We start from the raw sequence: 23,078 nt of genomic DNA on the forward strand, positions 1-23,078 counted from the left end.
CACTTGATACACTGCACATCAAATTGAAATATGCCAAGTTTCCAGCTAATATTGTTTTAGAAATCACATTGTTGGTGCAGGAATACAATTTTTAAGCCTGTCAAACTGTTTGCATCAAACTTTTTTATAGAAGCGGGAACAATTCTGTGTTTGTGCAACAGTATTTTAGCAGTGAGTTTGAAATTTAAAATTTGGTTCTTCGCTTTTAGTTACTTTTTCCTCGAATAATTCACAAGTCAGCATTAATTGGCTGAAAAAAATAAACAAACAAAAAAAAACCATTCCCGTGAAAATGTTTAGGTACGAGGGCTGGGCCGGACCTTCAGAAAACCTGAAGAACTATACTTCCAGACCCCTTTAAAAAAAAAATTGAAATAAATAAAAAATACTACCTCGTGGTATAAAGCATATTTTCTCCCTCAGTCTGGAAAAGGTACTTAAAGAGAAGTGTGTGGGAAACAGCTATTTTCCATCTTCACTGTGCCATGCTGTGAAATTTGAAAGACTTTATAGTCTGTACATATATGCTCTTTTTATAGTTGTTTTTCTAGATAAAGATATTTTCTTTAACAGCAGAAGCAAATGTAAAAAAGATGATAGTAGATAGCAGCATTACAGTGAGTGATGTACGTTAGCAGGAGATAAAATCACTGATTTGCCAGTCTGCCAAGATACAATATCATATTGCATATGAATATCACTCTTGAATAATGTGTCTCATTACTGCTGACATAATTTAAATATTTAAAATCTGATGCAGTTTCTTATACGTCCTGGGTAAAATCCATCTTTCCGTCATTTCCAGCCTAGTCTACATATATATAAATACACACACACATACTGAAAGAGTCTCTGGCCCCTGTAATCATTCAGCCAGTTCACTCTGGCTATGACGAGCTTTCGTTATTCAGTTGTAATGAAAGAGAAGGAGGTCAGTCTCCACAGTAACACGAGGCTGCAGTTAAATCAAGTAGGTACATAATCTTACTAAATCACTTCGTTATAAAAAAAAAAAATCCCTCCTTGCGCCTGCTATGCATAAAATAGTGCTGAAAAAGTAAGGAGGAAATTTTGTGGCGAAAACTGTAGATTTTCTCCACCTTTAGCAGGAAAGGAGTGATTTCATAGGCAGAGTGAGCTGGAGAATAAATACGGTTACCAAATGAACACTATTCTGATACGACCTGGTAACAATATTAAACCCTTTCCATGAGTGATATAGAAGCATATTGTAAAATGTGTCTTGGGTTGGGAAGCTGTGTTTTTATCATCCAAGTATTGAAGTTTGATGTCTGACTCCATTATTTTCACCATTTGTTCTGCTACCTAAGCAGGCATGCGTTTATCTATAAAGACAGTATAAATGTTTGCAAGGGATAGAGTACAAGGATTGCAGAGATGTGCCTTATGAGGAATATATTATTATAACAAATCAGCTTAGGATATAATATAGGGGGAAAAACCCCTCAAATATTTGTGCAGGAATCAAACCAAGAAGTGTCATGTTGTATCCAAAGTATACTTTATAACCAACGAGTCTGTGCCAACAAAGCTTTATGTCCGTATAAACCAGGCTGAAAGAAGTAATTGTTATATTTTGCTATAAAAATAAAAGATGGATAGTTTTACCTCACTTTAAATCATGATTTGTGCATCGTCATGTCTGTAAATCAGCAAGTTTACTGAAGAAATCTGTCTAGCCAGAAACTGTGAAAATTTGAAGCATTTGAAAAGACAGACCTCATTAAATTTTGGTGTGGATCCAGAACATTTCAGATGGTGACATTACAAGAAGGAGCTCTGACCGTGATGGAAGATGTGCTCTCTCAAAACCCTCACAGACCTGTATTAAAATGTGTTTAGATACAGAGACTGATAGCCAGTAGAGTACTTTTTTAAATAGAAAAAGACGATGTTTCCTGTATGTATTTTATTAAACAACACTTATGTACAAATTTCATCACGGACATTTAAAATAGTACATCTCAATATAGTGTAAATGGCTTTGGGTGCATCTAGTACAAATATCCAACTCCACTATGACACTGTAAATATTCACACAACAACAAGTAACCACACTTGTGAAAATCAAGCAATTTTTTTTATTCAAATCTTTCTTGATTACTCATATAACTCATCCATTAAGTTTTACATTTCATCATGATTTCTGTAAAGACTGTCTGAATGCAGAACATCTGTACAGTGAAGCTTCAAACCCTCCAGACTCAAAGTACAATCATGCAGATCCCTGAGACGTTTACACCTTACCTACTTTGGTAGCCAGTTCTGGGTCAGAGGTAAGGTAGCACAGTCAGTGTGTATGCTTTGCTGCTTTTATCACACTGTCTCTTGCCAGTGAGTTTCCTACCCAAGGATTACAAAAGAGCCTCCATCATCCAGGTCCTCTTCTGGTCATAAGCAGTCCTTGCACAATGCCACCTGGCCGTTGCGAAAATCCCTGCAGGGGCAAAGGCGTCGGTATTTGGCACTGGAGCCGGCACAGCTGAACAGCAAGGGGTCCTGCTGCAGGCTGCATTCAGCATGCTCTGCTGAGAAAGCAGGAAAGAGGTGGTTCTTCTCAGACTCCACTCCTTCACATTGAAAGTCCAGCCTGGGAACAAAGACAAAGGATGAGGACACAGTTTACAGTGTATATATATATATGTATACATATAAACTGCACTGTAAACCACTGCGCTAATGACACTTCTTAAAGTTTGTGTGTCCTGCAAAAATCCGAGAAAGAGCAATACTTGTAATCCTGGAACAGGTTTCCGTGGAAATGTTCTGTGGACAGGTGACAAAACTTCTCAAAAAAGGCACAGCACAGTGTTAACACCTACTGTGCCTACTGTGGAACATGATGACCAAAACCCACTTTCGTGTCATATGAAGACAAGAAAGTGGGTAAAAATGAAGAAATTGAAGTAGGAATGCTGACCTTAAATCAAAATCTGATAATTGTAGGGTAGCTGTGGCTCAGGATGTAGATCAATCCCTGGCTGCTCCAGTCTGCATCCTTGAATAAAATGGTAAACTTGGGCAAGATACTGAACCCCGAAGCTGCTTCCAGTGTGTTCATCAGATTGTGGATGCTAGGTAGTTAGCACTTAGACTTAGAAAAAAGTGTTTGTGTGAATAGGTGAACGACAGATGTTGTATAAAGTGCTTTGAGTGCCCAAGTAGGCCAATAAATTGCTACACCTGAGAAATATTGAGAGTTTTGTTGGAGGAACGGTTCAAATTCCCAAAGCATTGACGTGCATTCTGAAAGCAGACAGTGTGAAACACCTGATGAAGCTGCAGATGAAGGAGGCTCAACATAGTACTAGACTCATGAGTTCAGTTACTTTTACCAGCATGTATTGTGAACGATTACTTAGGACGCTCAATAAAGAAATGAAACCATCTCAAAACAAACTACGTGTGAAGATCCGACCTCATTTTATGAGCAATGACTCTCTTTCTTCATGACAATTTATATATAAAAACCCACTAATAAAGCCCTTTAATGTGTTTACTACGGCTGTTGTTCAGAATGGCAGGAAAACAACAGAGGAAAGTGTGATCCAGTTGTTTCATCAGTACTTTGTACTACTGTATAATACTGAAACTAGAAGTGCAAATGAGGCGTGGTGCTGCTTTGATGGAATGCAATCAAATAATTATTTGTAGAATGAGCTCAGTGAGATGGACTTTTAAGATGTTACAGTTTGCAGAAAAAACAAAGAAAATAAAAAACTGCACTAGATGTTTCAGATGAGTGCACATCACAGCTGAAGTTTCCTTTTTAGAATAAATTTACATCACATTCACATTTAAACATGAACTATGGAACTTGTAACCTTTATTTTAGTGATGCCAGCAGGATCCCTCAAATGTTTTTTTGTAAATTAACTTGTCATATTAACCTAAAAAACACTCAGATGCTGAGAAATGTTTTTTTTTTTCTGAGCTTGGACAGGCACGCAAGAGATGTGCACGCAAAAACGATTCATCATTCAACAAATTCAGGAAAAAAAGGACTTACGCGCTGAAAGTCTCCCTAATGTTAATGAAACGATACAAGGCGGGTTCGCAGATTAGTCCTGCAGTCTGGCATGCCTTCACACACGACTCGCTCTCGAGTGAAGCCACGACACTGAGTGCAGTGAGAGGAGGCCAGGATGAGAAGGAGCTGGCGTTGGAGGCCCAGGTTAGGATTCTGGAGTTGGGTAGGAGGTTGAAAGGACTGGGAGCACTGCCCAACCAAGTCTGAGATGAGTTTACGGGAGGAAACGGAGCTTCAGGGGAACAAAAGTCCTGCAGGTGGAAAGAAAGGGAAAAAGTAAAATATACAACAAAAACTAAACTCTGATTTAAAAAAAAAAGTACATTATGTTTAGCAACACGTTAAATGCTACTAAAATAATAAAGGAGCTGTTAAATACAAAGAGTTGCTTATCAAAAGTGGGAAGTCCTTGTCATCCTATATGGAAATAACATGGATGTAGTCATGGCACCCAGTAGTAAATAGGATTTGGAGGCAGAATTAGGGCTCTGGTGAGAGGCTGACTAGACCCCTCCCCACCTTGCTGGGGCTATTCATAAAACCCAGGTAATAACATTTCTCTGACATATCCCTCTGGCCTCCAGTCCCGTTTATTAAATAGGCTCCCAGTTCCCGTAGGCAATAACCAGACTTCCAATCTCTCAATCTCTGCTGCACTTCCACTCCTAAAAACAGACTACATTCCTGATTGCATACTCACGCGCGCACACGCATATGCAGTGTTCATCAGCAAAATAAGAAAGTGTGAAAGGGGCGAGATGAGGAGACGGAGGGCTTGAAACTATATTAAATCTTCAGTAATTCTTTTTAGACATTATTCATTCCATCAGTGACGCCATGTTCAAGAAGCCAGTTGGAGAGGATCTGAGCTTTGAGATATGGCGCCAACATGAACTGGTTTCAAGCTGGAAGCAGCCATTAGAAGGTGGATCTACTGTGGTCATAAAGGGATGGACAGTTAGCAATAATACCCAGGTATGCTGTGGAATTTAAATGATGCTTAGTTGGTACTAAGGGGCCCAAAGTGTGCTAAGAAAATATCACCCACGCCATTACTCCACCAGCAGCAGCCTGAACCACTGACGTAAAGCAGGATGGAACCATTCTTTCATGTTGTTTACACCAAATTCTGACCCTAACCTTCGAATGTTGCAGCAAAAATCAAAACCCATCAGTGCAGGCAACGTTTTGTATTTTCTGTTTTCCAATTTATTGGCCCATCTGCTTCAAGCTTCGACATGCTGTGCATTCTGCATACCTTGACTATAAAAAGCAATTATTTGAGTTACTGTGGCCTTGTTATCAGCTTGAAGCAGTCTGGCCATTCTCTTCTGACCTCTGGCATCGATGAGGCATTTTCACTGCATTTAACTGCTGCTCACTGGATATTTTCTCTTTTTCAGACCATTCTCTGTAAAGCCAAGAGAAGCTGTGCAGAAAAATCCCAGCAGATCTGCAGTTTCTGAAACAGTCAGACCAGCCTTTCTGGCTCAACAACTATGCTACGTTCAAACTCACTTAAATCACCTTCCTTCCCTATTCTGATGCTCGCTTTGAACTTCAGCAGGTTATCCCGGCCACATCTACATGCCTTAATGTACTGAGTTGCTGCCATGTGATTGGCTGATGAGATACTTGCAATAACAAGCAACTGGAATAACTAAGTAACCGGCAAGTGTGTGTGTTTGCGCCCTGCTGTGTCATCACACAGACACCATTTTTAGAAAAAAAAATATAGTGAGCTGCCATCAAACTTTATTGTATGAGGGTCAGAGAGGAGTTAGAGCTCTGCTAGAGCAAACAGAGGCGAGGGGTATTCATAGTGGGAGATAACGAGTGTGACGGTTTTGGTCAGAAAGTAGAAAAATGAGGCTAAAGGATGTGTGGAACTTGAGGAGTTAGAAGTAAAATTGGAAAAGAGGAAAGAAAAGGTTTAAGAAAGTGGCAGAAAGAACAGGGAGGAGAGCCTGATTGGAAGTCTGCCCTTGTACACACCAGGCGGCTAGTCACAGTCTCAGGCAGCCACGGCATGTTGAGAGTGAGAGTGTGTGTGTGTACATTATTGTGTGTGTATTATTTCTGACAGCGGGGGAAGAGAGGGTGTCAGAGCAGAACAGAGGCTAACACATTTCCTTAACCTGCCACTGCCAGACAATATACCAACCATCAAAACATGACAGATCTCACTGAGGACAACGAAATCTGTAAACATTCTGCAGATAAGAGTGTGTGTGTGTGTGTGTGTGTGTGTGTTAATATTTCAGATGATTTTCTTTTTTAAAATAACTTGAAAGTAGCAATAATACCAAGAAAGAGATACGGTTAAACACATGGCGATTGTTCATTTCTCATTTTGATGTGTGCAAATGTTAGAAATCAAGGACATTGCATATAAGCCGAAAAAACACCCCCAAAAAACAACAAAAAAAACCTGTGCCCATCTGTTGAGCTTGCAGCCAGTGCCAGGAAAAAGGGATTTAATTGCTGACCCAGTCAGTCTAGCAGAGGGATAAATATTGTGGACAAACAACTGAAAACTTCAGAAAGGGAACGCCTTTAAAAGTAAGGTCAGTATGTGAATTCAGAAATAAAAGCTTGAATAAGACTTGTCAAAGGTCATGTTAGGATATTTCCCCAAATTTGTTGTTTTCACTCATTCAAACACAGGATCACATGAATGCACCATCAACACATGTTTCACCAGAACATTGCAACCATCAAGATAAGCAAGGACAAAGAAGCTTTCTACCACACATTTGAGAAGCATTAAAACAAGAAAATAAATACTTAAAATAGGATACAGATTATTTTCAGTGTGGTTTATATTTACTCATTTGCCTTATATACATATATGAACTTGAGTGACATGACGTTCTGAATCCATAGAGTTTTTTATGATGTTGGCCCACTTTTTGCAGCTATAACAGCTTTAACTCTTCTGGGAATGATTACCACAAGGTTTAGGAGTGTTTAAACCTTTCTTCCAGAAGCGCATTCGTGAGATCAGACACTGATGTTGGATGAGCCTGGCTCGGAGTCTCTGCACAGACTCTGTGCAGGCCAGTCAAGTTCTTCCACAAGCTCACTCATCCATGTCTTTATGGACATTTATGGCTTCGTTTACTGGTGTGCAGTCATGTTGGAACAGGAAGGGGTCATCCCCAAAAATTTCTCCATGAAACTGTCCAAAATGTCTTGGTATGTTGAAGCATTAAGAGTTCCTTTTACTGGAACAAAGGGGCCAAACCCAACTCCTGAAAATCAACCACACACCATAATCCCCCTCTACCAAACTTCACACTTGACATAATGCAGTCAGACAATTGCTGTTCTATTGGCAACCGCCAAACCCAGACTCCAGATGGAGAAGTGTGATTCATCACTCCAGAGAATACGTCTCCATCGCTCTAGAGTCAAGTGGTGGCGTGCTTTACACCACTGCATCAAACACTTCGCACTGTGCTTGATGATGTAAGGCTTAGATGCAGCTGCTCAGCCATGGAAATCCATTCCATGAAGCTCTCTACACATTGTTATTGAGCTAATCTGAAGGCCACATGTAGTTTGGAGGTCTGCAGTGACTGACTCTGCAGAAGTTGGCCACCTCTGTGCATTTTATAAACCTATGACCATGGAAGTGATTGCAACACCTGAATTCAGTGATGTAGATGGGAGACTGAATACTTTTAGCAATATAGTGTATATATCTCTTCAAATAGATTGAATTAATAACTAAAATACTTGAAAAAAATTAAAATATAATGAAAATAAAATGCACTGCTCAGGAACAAAGATTTAAAATGCAACAGCGAGCTCGCTCCTCTGAAACAGCTGGAGCTTCACTTGAGAGCCAATTAATTCCTTTCTTCTGTCAAGGGGATTGACCCGATGAGCAGAATTGAATAAACACATCCTTTCTGTTCTTAACCTTGTGTTTAAATGTTACGCTTCTTTTCCCCAGCCATAATCCACTCTAGGACTGAATTTACCTCTATTAAGACACTTTGAAAGGTGGACATGAAAACTATTAAGCAGAACTCTTGCATGCTGTCTCACTTACTGCTGGTATTTTTAATAAGCTAGAGCATATCAGTCCATCTGACCTTTATCAAGTATGCAGGCAATACTCCTGCATTCTTATATATTAGTATATACACACATAGTCAGATTAATCATCTGAGGCAACACTGCACACATGTGTGCCTTTAGTTTGTCAGTAGCGTCAACAGACTCATGAATGTGATAATAATTATTGTGACAGCCATATAAATTCAGGGCAAACAAACATTATTATTCAGTTATACATCCTCTATCTTTTTTACATTTGAATCATAAAGAAAATATAATATTACAGAGTATTCCCCTGAGTGACGCTGGGCTTCTCGTCTCTTCGTGTGACTGTCTCTATACCCTTAGTTGGTGTTAAAACAAGTTCAATACCAAAACATTAAGGGAGGTCTCGCAAAAATTAGCAGTTTTATGTTCACTTATTCCATGTTTCAGTTTTTTTATGGTTTCACTGATGTATCGTCAACACAACCTGATCAAGAGGATGTGCAGGTGATCACACTTTTAACTGACTGACTGTATATTAGCAATAGGCACAGTTCCCACATAACTAATTTCCATTTTCAAGAGGAATTAAGAGAGTTTGGTCAACTAGATGTCAAGTTGTTTTGTTTTTTTTCCTCTGAACACAGTCATTATGGATCAAATGGTCTCTTAGGCTTCACTCACATTTATACACAAATGTGGAAAAACAAAGGTGCTTACTAACTAGTCTAAAGCTGTGTAATTACCATGTTATGTGTTTTTTGTTTAATTTGCATAAAACATAATCCTTAAAAGATTCATATTTTCCTTTTCCCTTGAATGCTTTCACCCAGTGCCTTAACTTTCTAAAGACTTTTCTGGTTGCAAGATATCTAAATGGTCATGATAAACTATAGAAACTTACAGCAAATGTGAAAATCAGCAAAACCCCAAAACTTTTGATTGATCATGTTCAATATTTATCATCAGTATAATAGCCTTGGGGGACATGAGTACCTAGGTTGGCTGAACAACTGGCCAAGGTCAAAGTTGAGCTTGGAAAAAACATTTCAAGAAACCATACAGAGTAATATATCAAATGAAAGTGTTTGGAAAGAGCTGTAAACAATATAGTTTTTCAATAGGACGCCCTATGATTCCACAATGACACTGCAAAGTCTTGAGTTTTCATAGCTTATGGAAGCCAATTACAGCCAATTTTGCTCCAATCATAAGGATAAAGATAATAAAATTCACTATTTTAGTATGTAATGCTTCAAGGTCATAGGTCAAAGGTCAGAGTCACATGAATTAGAGAATGTTAAAAAACAGGCTGACGTCAGCATGTTATAATAAAAACATTAAAAAACATCAGAGTTTCAGTATAGCCTTTGCACTACAGCGAGGTGTTGCATTCCCTGAGTGCCCTTTTAAGTATAACAGTAATAAATTACTGCCTGTGTCTGTTATAAACACCAGTTCCATGAGAGCCATAAGGTTTGAACCAGACACATAACAATGAATCTTGTGGTTCAAGCCCACATCTATTCACAAAAAAAGCAAACTGCTGGGAGGCGTCACGTGCACCATTAAATCATTGCTCTTAGATTTATTAAGCTTTGTGCCAGCACGATTCACGATTCAAATGTTGAGCGACCCACCTGGTTCTGAATGTAAGCGTGGAGTCTTTCGAGCATTCCCTCACAGGTGTACTCGTACGGCAGGAACGGCTCCACCTGCAGACACACGTGCGTGCACAGATGAGCAAACAGTGGACAATAGCATGCGCGCATGGCCGCAAAGCCAAGTCGTAGTAATTACAGCACCCCGAGCATCTGATAGTTAATCACAGTTGACACATTCATTAGTGTAATTGTGAAAGGCCTATATCACGGCACAAGCCTTGCATTAAAATCAACGACCTAATACATCACAGGTGACAGCTTTGAAAATTGATTTCATTAATTTTCGTGATGACTACATCAATATGTCAAACAATGGATTAAACCGACATCGGACCACAGGTCACGCGGCACTGAGACGGCTGTTTTGGTGACTTCTGGATCCTTTGGGTGCAGTTAATAGTGTTGCTGTAAAGACCTGTCAATCACTGTCAGATTGTTTTCTTAAGGCACGCCATGCATAAAAACTCAAAAGAGAACACTGATCAATAGCTTTCCCTTCTTTCTCATATTTGATGCAGGCAGGGTCATAGGGAACTGATGGGAATAATGACTGTAGGTTGGAATCTTTGGAGACGGTGTTTATATCAATAACAGCATTTTTGAGGCTGACTGTGGATTGAACACATGACTAATTATAAAATATATCGGGACAGAACAGATTCTGCCGGTATCCCCGGTGTAGAAACCTCTCAGAATGTCTCCCTGTGGTATCTGAAGTGAGATCTCACTGTTTACCATCAGGCCACTAAAGCACTCAAGCTTAAATTGATAAATGGCTCCTTTTAGCGTTGTGTTCCTTTTAGCGCTCTCTTATTACTTTATTTCATCTGAGTTTAATGAAATGTATCTGGCACTTCATCAGCTATTCCGCAATACAATTTGCCTTTTGGGCATCTTTACATAATAGAATCCGAGTCGGACCAAAAAAAAAAAAAAAGTTTCATAAAGTGTGATTTGAATTCAACCGTAGGAAACATTCTTTATGTGACTGCACATTTAATATACCTAAACTGAGTGAAGCGGTTGGTCACAAAAAATGGGAGCAACATTCATCATTTCACACCATTAAAAGTGACATAAAATGATGGCTTATCTGTGAGGCAAGTTATGCTGGTAGTAGGTACAGACAGGACAAAAAACACACAAAGACATTTGAGTATTTCTTAATTTCCACAAGGCACAGTACTATTAAAGTAACATTAAAGCTTAGCCAGCAGCTTTTTAAGCTATCTAAATCCATAACATGAGCTGCAGGAATATGAACAGGCCCCTAAAAAGCATTAAGCACTGAGCTGTCTGTGAATAAGCGTAAGTAAACTCACAATATGTAATCTACACAACCAGATGAGCCACACTAAATGCCATCTACACATGTAGCGTGCCTAATTTTACACTAAGCTCAGTGAGATGAGTCTGAAACTCTGCACGAACCGAAGAGTTATCCAAGTAATTGTATTACAAGGAAATGCTTTTACAAACACAGTAACTAGTTATAATTTAAGATGAACTGAATTTCCCTTTTCAGGTCATCTCCTAGTGCACCTCTGCACTCTGACTGCTTTCTTTAAAATCCTATTTTAGCCACTTGTACATGTGTATCTGCAGTTTTACCATCTATCTCAAACTTTCACAGGGTGCAAAAATTAAATTGTATGTCAAACTGACCTGACACTGCTAACAGGAGCCACAATTACAGCCATGACTGGGAGACCAAACAACGGTTTTCACTGAAAGAGCGCACAGCAGCACATCAGGTCAAGAGCTCCCTGCTTATTTATTCATTTATTTTTCTGACATTAATAGGGTAGCGCACCGTGGCTTTTTCACACTGTAAATGAACACGTCTAATTTTGCATCTTGAGCTGTGCGAGAGTACGAGCTCTCAGCTGAAAACAATTTGACTGTACTGTGTTTGAGCCACTGAGCAGCTCCTCACAGCAGAATAAAAATTCAGGAGGCTTTGGATACACCAACACAATCGACGCTCCTTAACCTCCCTACTCACCAAACCTAGACTATGTGACTGTCCCTTACTGCTTCAGCAAAAGAATAAAAATAGGATGACAACCTCTTTGTGGCTGAGAATGGCCCAGAGAGTTGCTGTCAGAGTCACTTTCAATCACAAGGTGATTGCATGACTTATCTGGTGGGAGGGAACCTGTCCCCAAATATGCCAATGCCTATTGCTATCAGGCAAAAGTTTGCAAATACTTGCCAATGAGCTCAACTTCTCTGCGATCCCTTGCTTTGCAGTAGGCGACTCGACTTGGCTGGTTGTCAGCTGGTTGTATTCTGTTTTTTTTCTTATATGAATGTGTTGTTACTGAGCATCTCTATAGTTTTAATCCAGTTAAATCGCCATCCTGGAAGAACTATCTCAGTTTAGGAATTTCAGAATATCCGTTTTAGATCTATGACGCTCTATCTTCATCTCTATCTCTATGTGAATTTCCGTGTATATAGCTGGAAACAGACTTTTTATTTTTCCCAGTTTATCCCAGTTAATCACCATGGTGTCATTATTGCAAGTAACTGACCACATTCAGTTGCAGACTGATCACAGACTGATAGCACACTGACCTTGTAGTTTTATCACAGTCTTGATGTCTTGAAGCGTTTGAAGAAGGCAGCTGACTGCGAGTGGTCTCAACAATTTCAAAGGCATCGAGATCACAAGTTTATTGCACAAAAATTCAATATTTTTAGCTGTTCAACCACTCTTTTCCCTAGTGTGACGGTTGCATTATGTAAAACTAAATTGAAGTTGGAGGTTCAGTGCTTTGTCAAATGTGCATCTTGGATCCACAATTCCATAAATAAGAAACCCTACACGACTGTTTGTATAATAAATATGAATCTACCACCCCGTTGTTAATTAAGCTTAGCAAAAAGACTCAAACAGGTGCAAACAACTAGTGAGGCTGAGCCACCTATGGGGGGGGGGGTCAATGTGAACAAAGGGACCTGTTGCCAGGCAACCAGTGGGGGATGTTACTGCTTCCTATCAAGGAATAGTCCGACACTGTTGAAAAATAGCAATTTTTGGCTTTTGTGTGCATAATAACAAACAAGATGTGATGTCTTAATAAGTAAACTTTTGAGGTGTTAGTAGGCAGATTTTGTGACAGAGCCAAGCTGCTTTTCAGTCTTCACGCTTGGCTGCTGGCACTAACTTCATATACATTATAAGGACATGAAAACTGCATCAGCGTTCCAAATCTGATTCAAGTATATTACCCAAAATACCACACTTTTAAAAAAAGTTATGAAACACATTTTGGAGTTCTCCTAAAGTGTTTTGTTTGATGGGTTAGTAAACAGATTTTTTTTTTTTTAACTTCCATTTCGACCCGTGTCTTATTAAATATGTAGAGGGTAAAAAAAAACAAAACAACCAAACATCCATCTGCTTCTGCTTATCCTTTTCAGGGTCGTGGGGGCGCTGGAGCCTATCCAGCTGTCTCAGGGCGAGAGGCATGGTACACCCTGGACAGGTCGCCTCTGCACAGAAAGACCCCGGCCTGATGGTGGAATTGAACTCAGAACTTTCTTGCTGTGAGGTAACAGTGCTAACCATGATGCCACCGTGTCGCAAACAAAAAACAAAAGCTGTTTTCTTCTGCTCTTTCTTTTAAATTTTTAACTGAAACTCCCTCATCTTATGTGATTAGTGTTGGGGTTTTTTTTGTCCCCCTAGGACTTAAAGCATTTACCAATACCAAAACTGGTACTTTATTTTGTCTCTATCAGCAGGCAACACAAGGTCTGCTTAACACACCTGACAGGTAGAGGCACTGCGAGATGCTTGGCAGTAGCTCTGTGTTGTTCTGGTGACAGATTGAGCACAGTGCGATTGATTAATAAGATCTGCTGTGGACAATGTGTACTGCCGGTGGGGCTGGCCTCTGGAACGCTGCCACGTAAACTCAGGTGTGGGCACAGTTTACCTACTGAGCCGCTCAATATCTCAAGCAATTAGGAGTGTGGAGAGCAGAGCGGGAGCCAGCTAAGCATTTTGCTGTAACATCGGATGCCATGATTAAGAGCTCTATTAAACTCAGAGGGCTTCAAAAGCGGGTCAAACCCCACTGTGAAGTGTGCAAGAGTAAATTATACTTTCACCTCAGTATGCTATTATGCAGCAGTGAGTAGCATGGGGGACTACAATATAAGAAGACCATTATTTTGTTGAATGAGTGCTGTTAAGATTGGATGGCAAACACACACACATCCACAAAAAAAATGAACGCACATTGATCCTCATGATTTCACGGATGGTTGCGTCAAACTCCTCGGAGTTATTGAAGTCAATAGTGATGACATGCGGTCTGCCAATGTACTGCTCCGCGTAGGGATGCTGAGAGGATACCTGAGGGAGGCACAAGTGGAATATATTAATAATCTTTCTGGCAATAAACACGGCTAAGATCAGACAGCATTACTGTCTTCTGTATATTTTTAAAAAGTCAAACATTGTGAGTTTCTACCTCCCTCGATGTGGGCTTCCCTCTGAAGAACTCGTGATTGAGAGAGCTGTGAGGAGGGTTAAACTTTGGCTGCAGGAAGATGCAGCCGTTGGCTATTGCCTCCAAAGGGGCGGGACCTTCGTACGGGAAGCCAAATCCGATGAATAACTAGTGCGGAATACAACAAAGATCAGCAGATTGTGAGTGTTTACACAGAGCTGCTCACACCCTGATCAGATCAATCCTTTTTCCAACTCTACAAAAGCAGGAAGCCTTCTCCAGTCCACTGGGATACAGAAACTGTGCGCAAACATTGACGCTTTTTCAGAGCTCAGAGGTGTCGGTATTGCAAGCGCACCTTGGCCTTTCTGAGGAGCTGCTGAAGTTCCTGCTGAGGCAGCAGGCCGTGATTCTTGACGAAGGCGGGCACCTCTGGGGGACGCTGCGCCTCATAGTACACCGTCCCGTGGATCTCCATGTGGCGGTGCAGGATTGCCAGAAATTTTTCCTTACCCTTGAACACAAACAAGAGGGAAGCAAAATGAAGCGCTTAAAGACAAGAAATGAAAAATGAATGTATGAATTATGAATTTGTCTGTGCAAACACTAAAAAAGGTGGGTGAACTGCATTTGCATTTAAATTATCATTTTTTTCCCCACAGTCCTTCAAATCCATTTTATTGAGTTTTAACTTAGCCTTGTTATCGGCACACGTTGCAGCTGGTTATAAGATTCCCTGTAACCTTTTTAAATATTTAGAAACTTTGTATAATTGTGAGGTTTTTTGTTGTTTTTTTTTTTTTTGTTTAAATGTTCAGTACATACATCCTCTGCTATGGTGTTATGCCCAAATACTTTGCACACCTTAAATCACTCAGATATGACCTTACAATTACACACACAGCAGCTTGGAAAAGGTAAGCCTAAAACCTAGATGTGTTACAGCGTCTAGAGTATCACCCCAACCTGAGCACAAGTACTGGTTGATGGAAATGAGGCTGCTAAAAGCAGACTAATGAGCCAAGTCTCTCCATACTAGTAGTAACACCATCACCTTGGCAACTAAAAATCACTCTGTACCTGTGGAATTTTAAAGGAACATGAAAGACTGAAAGCAGGGCGTACTGTATCCTCTGCGTTTCCCCGTGGGGATAATTTGCTTGAATAGTTTTATTGAGAAAAACTAAATTGGTTTATCTTAAAAAGTTTTTTTTCTGAGGGAATGTTATGAATAATTTACTAAAGCTATGTCTTTGAGGCATAAATCATTTATAAATGTCAACTAAGTGTCACTGCTCATTATTCATTCCAGGCTTTCTTTTTTTTTTTTTTTTTTTTAAAGCAATGAGGTGATGAAAACAGTTCCTTTTACAGAAAGTGATAATAATAACCATCAAAAAAATTAAAGCCTGCAGACTTGAAAGATGAAAAGGTTTGCGGTTTAATCTCTCACTCACAACTGCAGCTGTGGGCGACTTGTGAGTTCAAACTGTGGCCGGCTGTCCCGATTAAAAATAAAGTGAACTGACAAAACTTCAGTTCTTTATTCTTTTCAAATTTAAATTGATGAATTTCATAGGATGGTATATTGCATGTCTCTGCATGTTTAAAATATATTGGAAGAGATTAGAGTAATATACAAAAGGTCCTTAGCAAAATATTTCTTCATATTTTGCTTTCAAGGCGCCAGACTTTCTTGTACTATTGTGTTATTGAGCAATAGTTCTCCAGGATTTCTGAAGGTCTTTCAAAGTTCTTCTTTGGACATTGGCTGCCTTGTAATTTATTTTCAGTCCAGTCCTTGTAGCTGATCATTTTCAGAACAATATTTTGTTTTTAAGCAAATGAACAATGATCTCTGAATCACTGAAACATAAAAAATGCACTTAAATCAAGAGATGAACCCATGTTGTGCTTAAACATAATAGACAACTTGGCAAACAACCAATTTTAAATCATATCTTTTGTTACTGGTGGCCTGTTGTATGAACACATAGTTTGTTCCCATTTCTTTAATTGAATTTAAAAAAATGCAGTGACAACAGGGTGATTTCCAAACCAGGTAAAACTCAACATGGTGTGCAAAGTGTCCTTAAAGAAAATCTGATGAAACTTGACAAGTAGAGGACAAAAGAAGACATTGCAGGCTAAATTAAACTACGAAGAGTATGTGAAAGTCATGTCCTTTCTCCAGCAGAGACCTGACACAGGATCTGAGACACACAGACATCTGTTGATTCATTTACTGTTCACTGAAGCCTCATCAGAAATGGTCTCAGTGGAAGGGTGAAAAGACTGAGGCAAGTCAAATTACACAAGAACTGGACTGAAAATAATCAGTATATAAGGATGTGGTCAGGAGGTACAGCAGTGAGTGTCCACAGCCATCTATCAAACACAGGGGAGCTTCTGTCATGGTTTTGGCCTGCATGTCAGCCAGTAAGGATCTGACTGAAACTGATGCAATTATTAAAACAGACATGATCCATCATGCAGTAAGAGCACACCTGAAGAGAAAAACAAACAATGGACTATCAGTCATGGATTGGCTTCCCTAGAGCCTGGGCCTCAACAATACTGAAGCAGTGTGAGATCACGATGACAGAGAAGAGAACAAAAAGCAGCCGAGATCCAAAGAAGAGCTTTGAATGTCCTTTAGGAAGCCTGGGGAACTATTCCTGAAGACTGCCAAAAAGAGCTCAGACTGTGTTGAAGAATAAAGGCAGTCATACAAAATATTGACTTTGCCTTATATACTGTACTGCTATGTATGGTTGCCTGTTTCAATAAGGCACTGTAGCTCTTTCCTATTCTCCTAGCAAATTCTAAAGAAATGCAGGCTGGTTCAAGACTTTTGCACAGCACTATTTACTGGCGTTGTTCATTTTGAAATGATTTCTGCAGAAATGGCTCTTTTACAGCAACTTTTGGCAACATAAAGTCTAGGAAGAAGACTTGATTTAAATTTGGCATCGAGTTAAGTAAAAAAGAGGTCTACTTACTTGAAGCTGTGTGGAGCCATCAAAGATGCATCATGAAATGACAGAACAGCACAGAGCGACACCACAAGCAAGCAGGGGAGAAGTGAAATGAGGGAGGCCAGTATGGAGCAAAAAGAAAAGCAAAGCATTAGTCAAGCTTCTTCTCATAGAACCTTTAGAAGTCCAACTCTCTAAAGTGAACCTCAAAATTGAGTTGGAAGAAGAGGCTGTTCTCAATGAGGGGGTTTTCTCTGTCTGGGGAGATTCCAATACTACTGGTTCCTACACAGCAATCTTTCTGTTTCACAAATCTTACACTGCAACTCAAGTTGTTCTGAGAAAACAAAGGAGCGCCATGGCAGTGTAGGTACAAAAGCTGCAGCCAGACTCAAGTAAAACAAACCTTGAGGGAGGCTGCAACACGCTTCAAAGTTACAGAGAGAAGGAGCAGCCTTGGCAGCAGCTCGGAGGGAAAATTTACTCTAAACAAAAGCTATTGTTCATGCAGCATCACACTTCAGGCCTGATTCCTGGAGGAGGAAATTGTTTGCAGGAAATGTAAAACCTAGTGGGCGTTTGACAGAAAAAGGAAAGCGATATTTAGAGGTTCTAAAAAAGTATCATATTTTGGAGTTTTATCAAATCTGAAGTGCTTCCATTATACAGTGTAAAATATATTTCACATTTAGGAACAAAAATTATTACATATTATATGTAATATTCTTTTTCTCCTCCTGTGGATTAGACACTTGCTATTTGTGCATTGATGCTTGTGCTGGATATACTGACCTTCCACATGTTGGCTTCTTTGCCATATACAACAGCCATGTTTTTAACCTTGTTCTTCTGAATATTCAGTCTCTCTGTCTCATTCAGCTCCTCTGCCACAAAACCCATAAAAGAGTTGTCTGGAGTGTGGGCTGCCAAGGACAAACAAAATAATTGGCAATACAGTGTTTCAAGTCCATTACAAGAGTCAAACAAATAAATAAAAAGGTAGCCAAAGTGCAGCTGCTGTGAAGATTTGTGGTGCTGTGCACGTGGACGGTACAGAACAAAAGAGCGCGGCAGGAATTCAGGGGAAGCGAAGCTCATTGTTTTTCTCAGTAATTTGGTATTACATTAATCTGGTGGACTAAAGGGAAACGCAGGAAATGGTGCACTCGCTGGGGTTGAGGATGCTTCTCTTGTATGATGCTGTTAACTCCTGATCGGGCGACTTGATGAGTCACATCTGCGCAGTCGATGATGACAGTGCAACTTCATTATTTCAGTAAGCTGCACAAAACCGCTGCTATAATGTCCCCACAGCTGTCCGCTTTCAGGAAGTCAAGCAGCATGAATGCTAGCAGTCACAAAGGAAGTCTGCTGCAGCGGGGATTTGCAAAGGAACTGTATTTTTCAGAAACTCAATTAAAGCTGACAACTTTTGGTATAAGACTTTGTGATAACAGCAAGTGTTTTGGCTACAGACGGTTTTGCTCATTGCCACTGAATTAATTGGAGACAAACATCAGAAAGTTTCTTTTGCTACAATTTTCACCAAAAGTGTCATGAATGTGCGTGTGTGTGCTTGTGTTTTTGTGGGTGTGTCTGTGTGCATCCCACACAGGAGATATTACACATCTGTGCAGGCCCAGCTGTACTGATTAGTTTCCTGCCTGCTGCTGTAAAGGCTCGCCTGTGACAGCCTGAGGCCTTTATTAGCTCACAGTGTGCTCACACTTTAAGTTTAAAACATTAACTCACTGGACACTTTATTAGGTACACCTTGCTAGTACTGGGTTCGGCTCACTTTTGCTTTCTGAACTGCATTAATTCTTCAGGGAACAGATTCAACAAGATCCTGTAAACATTCCCCAGAGATTTTTGTAGTGTAGCCTCAGTTTTCTGTTCTTAGCTGACAGGAGGGGCATCTTATGTGGGCCCATGTGCTTCAAGGTTTGATGAGTTGTGCATTCAGAGATGCTGTTGTGTATACCTTGGGTGTAACAAGGGGTTACTTAAGTTACTGTTGCCTCCCTATTAGCTCATAGCAATCTAGTCATTCTATTCTAACTTCTGCCATCAACAAGATATTTTGCCCTGGAGGACTACTGGATATTTTCTCTTTTTTGGACTATTCTCTGTAAACTCTGGAGATGCTTGTGAAGAAAAGTCCAAGTAGAGTTACTGCCATGTGATTGGTTGATTAACTATTTTACGGTAACAACAAGTTGAACAGGTGTATCTAATAAAAGGTTCATGAGTGTATATATCACACACATATGTGCATCAAAACAACTTAAAGCATCTGTAAATTCAAGCAGACGTTGACTTTAGATTCTCAATCTCAGTGAGAACAAAGATCGTAGAGAAATAAGCAGCCCACATACGGAACATGGTCATGTACTGCTGGCCATGAAGGTTCCAGTAACCCCAGTTCGTCCTGTAGCCATGCAGAGTTGCATACTCCTCGTGGTTGTAGGCAGGCTCTGTACCGAAGGTATCAATCACTCTTATGTGGCATCTGGGACAAAATAAGAGATACAATTAGCCTGAATTAGAACAAAGCTGTCTCTTGCATTTATTTGTCTCCTCTAGCTGAGTGAAAAACAATACATTTAGCCTTTGTACTTTGCCAGAAAAGCACATGTGCATACAGTGAGATTGAGTCTAGAGAAACATGGAGAAAAAAAAATCTAATTTTGAGTTATGGGAGCTAGTCTGAGTACTCTAACACAGTCTGGGTGTCAGAGTCTTGGTTTGTAAAGCTGTCAGTAGTGATAGATGTCCACGTCCCCAGCCATCACCCCCAATAAGCAGAGATCACACACGCCTCAAGGTGAGACAATAGGAGCTTAAATAATTGACTTGTTTTACAGCCACCACAGGACACGCTGCTGTAACAGATCATGATATGGTATTGGTCCATCCTGGCCAGAATCTGAAGAAATAAATTTTAGGGCGAGGCTTTTTTTTCCATGTGCAGGGCTTTGACTAGAAAATGCTTCAGGTTCTCTCTGATAATGTCAAAGCAGCAGTGAGTGGATAAACATTACACCACTTTGACTGCATCAACAGAAAAACATAAAATAATTATTGTCCTCTAAGATCAAACTAAAATAGAACATTTAGCTAACAATGACAAGTTAAAGAGGAGAAAATTACTCATCAGCACTTTATTCGGTGTAAATATTCACACTGGGAAGTGGAAGAAGCAGTTTGATGTAATGAAAGAGGAGACGTTTTATCAATAGCTTGCATCTCTAATCAGTGTCAGGGCTGGAGAGGCAATCAAAGTATTGGCCTGTCACTTTGTCAGGAGAGGACTATTGGTCGATCAGCCGACCTTGAACTGATGCTGACTGGAATCAGCGTAGGCTTTTGCTGGTGTATTTGAGAATTCTCAAAATGCAGCAGAATCAACATTCATTGCTGTTAAATGTGTCTGGGTGCTACCCACTTATTTTATAAATACAATACCCTTGTCCTCTTATGCATTCAGAGTAAAATATCGGATGAAAAAGCCTAGACGATTGTCATCATTTACATACAACTATAGCTTGAGAGTTTTGTTTTTGTTTCCTTTTTCATTAATCAATTTTGTGACGAAATTTGCAATTTGCATTGAAAGCTGTTCTTTTTATCGCCTGTTTGGTTTAAAAATTGAGGATTCACTTGTATACCATGACTGCTTCAGCGCTGCAAAGCTGGAAGACAAGGACAAAAACTTTACCAACTGCATTTACTGTCCTTTGATGCTCTGCTGAATTTGTACGTTTGTCACTGACAAAGAAATGGACAGTCTCTAATTTTATGGCAGTTTGATTTTAATGGAGAGAGGCAGAATATCAAAAAATTCAGAAAAAAATGAACATTACATAAAAGGTATACATTGATTTGCATGTAATTTAAATAAGTATTTGATCCCCAAACATAACATACCTTAGTACTTGGTGAAGAAACCCTTGTTGGCCAGCACAGTGGTAAAAAAGTTTCTCACCAGGTTTGTAACCATCTCAGGAGGGATTTTGGTCCGCTCCTCTTTACAGAAGCTCTCTAAATCTCTTAGATTTCTTTGCTGTTGCTTGGCAACTCAAAGCTTTAGCTCCCTCCACAGATTTTCTAATGGATTAAGGTCTGGACCTTAATGTGCTTCTTCTTTAGACACTCCTTTGTTGGGTCATTGTTCTGTCTTCTGTGTTGTGGCTGATGGGAGGAGGTTCTCATCCAAACTTTTCCATCTTATTTTGGCCTCTCAATACAGTGAAGTTATCCTGTACTCTTAGCAGAAAAACAGCCCCAAAGCCAGTTTCCACCTCCATGTTTGATTGTGGGGATGGTGTTCTTTGAGCCATACTCTGCATTTCTCTTCACGGCAGATCGAGTTGATGCCAGCGAGCTTGATTTTGGTTTCATCTGACCACAGCACTTTCTCCCAAGTCTAAGTCATTTAATTCACTCCCAAACTTAAGATGGGCCTGTTGATGTGCCTTCTTTAGCAGGGGAACCATGTGCGTGATGTAAGATTTCAGTCCATTACAGCGTAGTTTGTTACCAACGGCTGTGGTCCCAACTGCCTTTGGATCAATAACAGCTCCTCCAGTTTTGGACTTATCCACCACCTTTCAAATGATCATCATCACCACAAGAAGCAAGATTGTGTATGTACACCCAGGCCGAGGGTGACTGATGATCATTTTGGGTTTTTTCCACATTTCCAAATAATCGCACTAGTTGTCATTTTCTCACCAAGCTTCTTCCTGATGGTCTTGTAGCTCATTCCAGCCCCGACACCCTCTGACAGGTCTTTGGTCTTGCCCGTGTTGGTGTATAGCTTTTAAGTAATTAGCTTCCACTGGATTTTTTGTTGATATTCTGTCTCTGTCCTTGAATGAAAACTATGATAAAAATTTGAGACTGTTCATTTCTTTGAAAGTGAGCAAACTTACAATTTCAGCAGGGGATCAAATAATTATTTCCCCCACTGTAGGGAGTGAACCCGGGGTTCCTTGATCGCCGTTTAAATTTCTGTTAACCAACAGGAGACCCCCCACCCGCCTGCCCTCAGATCTTGGTAAATAAATAGAAATTAATATTTTGATAGACACAGAAAAATAAAGCATAAAGAACTGACTTGTGCTTCCTCAGTGAAAGACCCATGAGCTGCTTCATTTGCTGCAAACCATGGTAGTCTGTGTAGATGAGGTCAAAGGGCAGAGGTCCTGTCAGGGGGCAGCTTCCTCTTCCTGGAGGTACACCCAAAAACCTGCACACAGGTCAGATGGGCTTTCATCATCACACTGAGCCAAACAAATTAAAACCCATGAGAGTTGGCACAAATAACAAAGTCTTGGACATTTCACCAACACTATCCTGTAGCTAACCGCAGCATTTCTTCTGCTGATAAGTTAGTTTGAAATGTTTTCCAATATTGCCTTCTTTCATTATGTTTTCCTGTGATGTATTTTTTTTCCTTTCAGTTCTCTGAAATTCTCCTTTGTGTTAAAGTATCCTTGCTAACTAAACTAATCAAAAAATAATAAGAAGCCGGCTCCCAGAAAGCACTGCAGCTCCAGTAATATTCCTGCAGAGGAAACTTAGAGCTTATAAGACGAGAAAAATGTGTGTATGAGTGAGAGGAAGAGAGAATGAATGAAAGAGCCCAATCACGTCGTGAAGCATGTCAGTGCTCTCAGTGAGACGGCGCAGCTATTCAAGCATACAACAAAGAATTTAGCACTACCAGGGAGCAACGTCTCGCGGTGGGGAGCCACCCAGTTTGTCTGCAGGCTTGTTCCAGCTCACACACCAAAGCAAACACCACATTCATTTGACACCTATGAAGGGGTGGGTGCATTACGCATGTGCAATCTGCCAT

General features: G+C 40.1%; 1 protein-coding gene across 1 annotated transcript in view; it reads right to left on the reverse strand.

The window, feature by feature from the left end:
• Positions 1-1,915: 1,915 nt before the first annotated feature.
• mgat5b (alpha-1,6-mannosylglycoprotein 6-beta-N-acetylglucosaminyltransferase B) overlaps positions 1,916-23,078 on the reverse strand; it is a 67,690-nt gene continuing 46,527 nt past the window's right edge. The window contains exons 9-18 of the mRNA XM_084926393.1: positions 22,335-22,466; positions 19,591-19,724; positions 18,005-18,135; positions 17,237-17,242; positions 14,593-14,748; positions 14,256-14,402; positions 14,021-14,137; positions 9,745-9,819; positions 4,031-4,302; positions 1,916-2,611 (exon numbers count right to left, since the gene is read on the reverse strand). Coding sequence (XP_084782519.1) covers positions 2,413-2,611; positions 4,031-4,302; positions 9,745-9,819; positions 14,021-14,137; positions 14,256-14,402; positions 14,593-14,748; positions 17,237-17,242; positions 18,005-18,135; positions 19,591-19,724; positions 22,335-22,466 — 1,369 coding nt within the window. The 3' untranslated portion in view covers positions 1,916-2,412. The remainder of the gene's footprint in view (positions 2,612-4,030; positions 4,303-9,744; positions 9,820-14,020; positions 14,138-14,255; positions 14,403-14,592; positions 14,749-17,236; positions 17,243-18,004; positions 18,136-19,590; positions 19,725-22,334; positions 22,467-23,078) is intronic.

This window comes from Perissodus microlepis, chromosome 4 (assembly GCF_051167445.1).
Source record: "Perissodus microlepis isolate ML-2025 ecotype Zambia chromosome 4, ASM5116744v1, whole genome shotgun sequence".
Taxonomy (NCBI): domain Eukaryota; kingdom Metazoa; phylum Chordata; class Actinopteri; order Cichliformes; family Cichlidae; genus Perissodus; species Perissodus microlepis.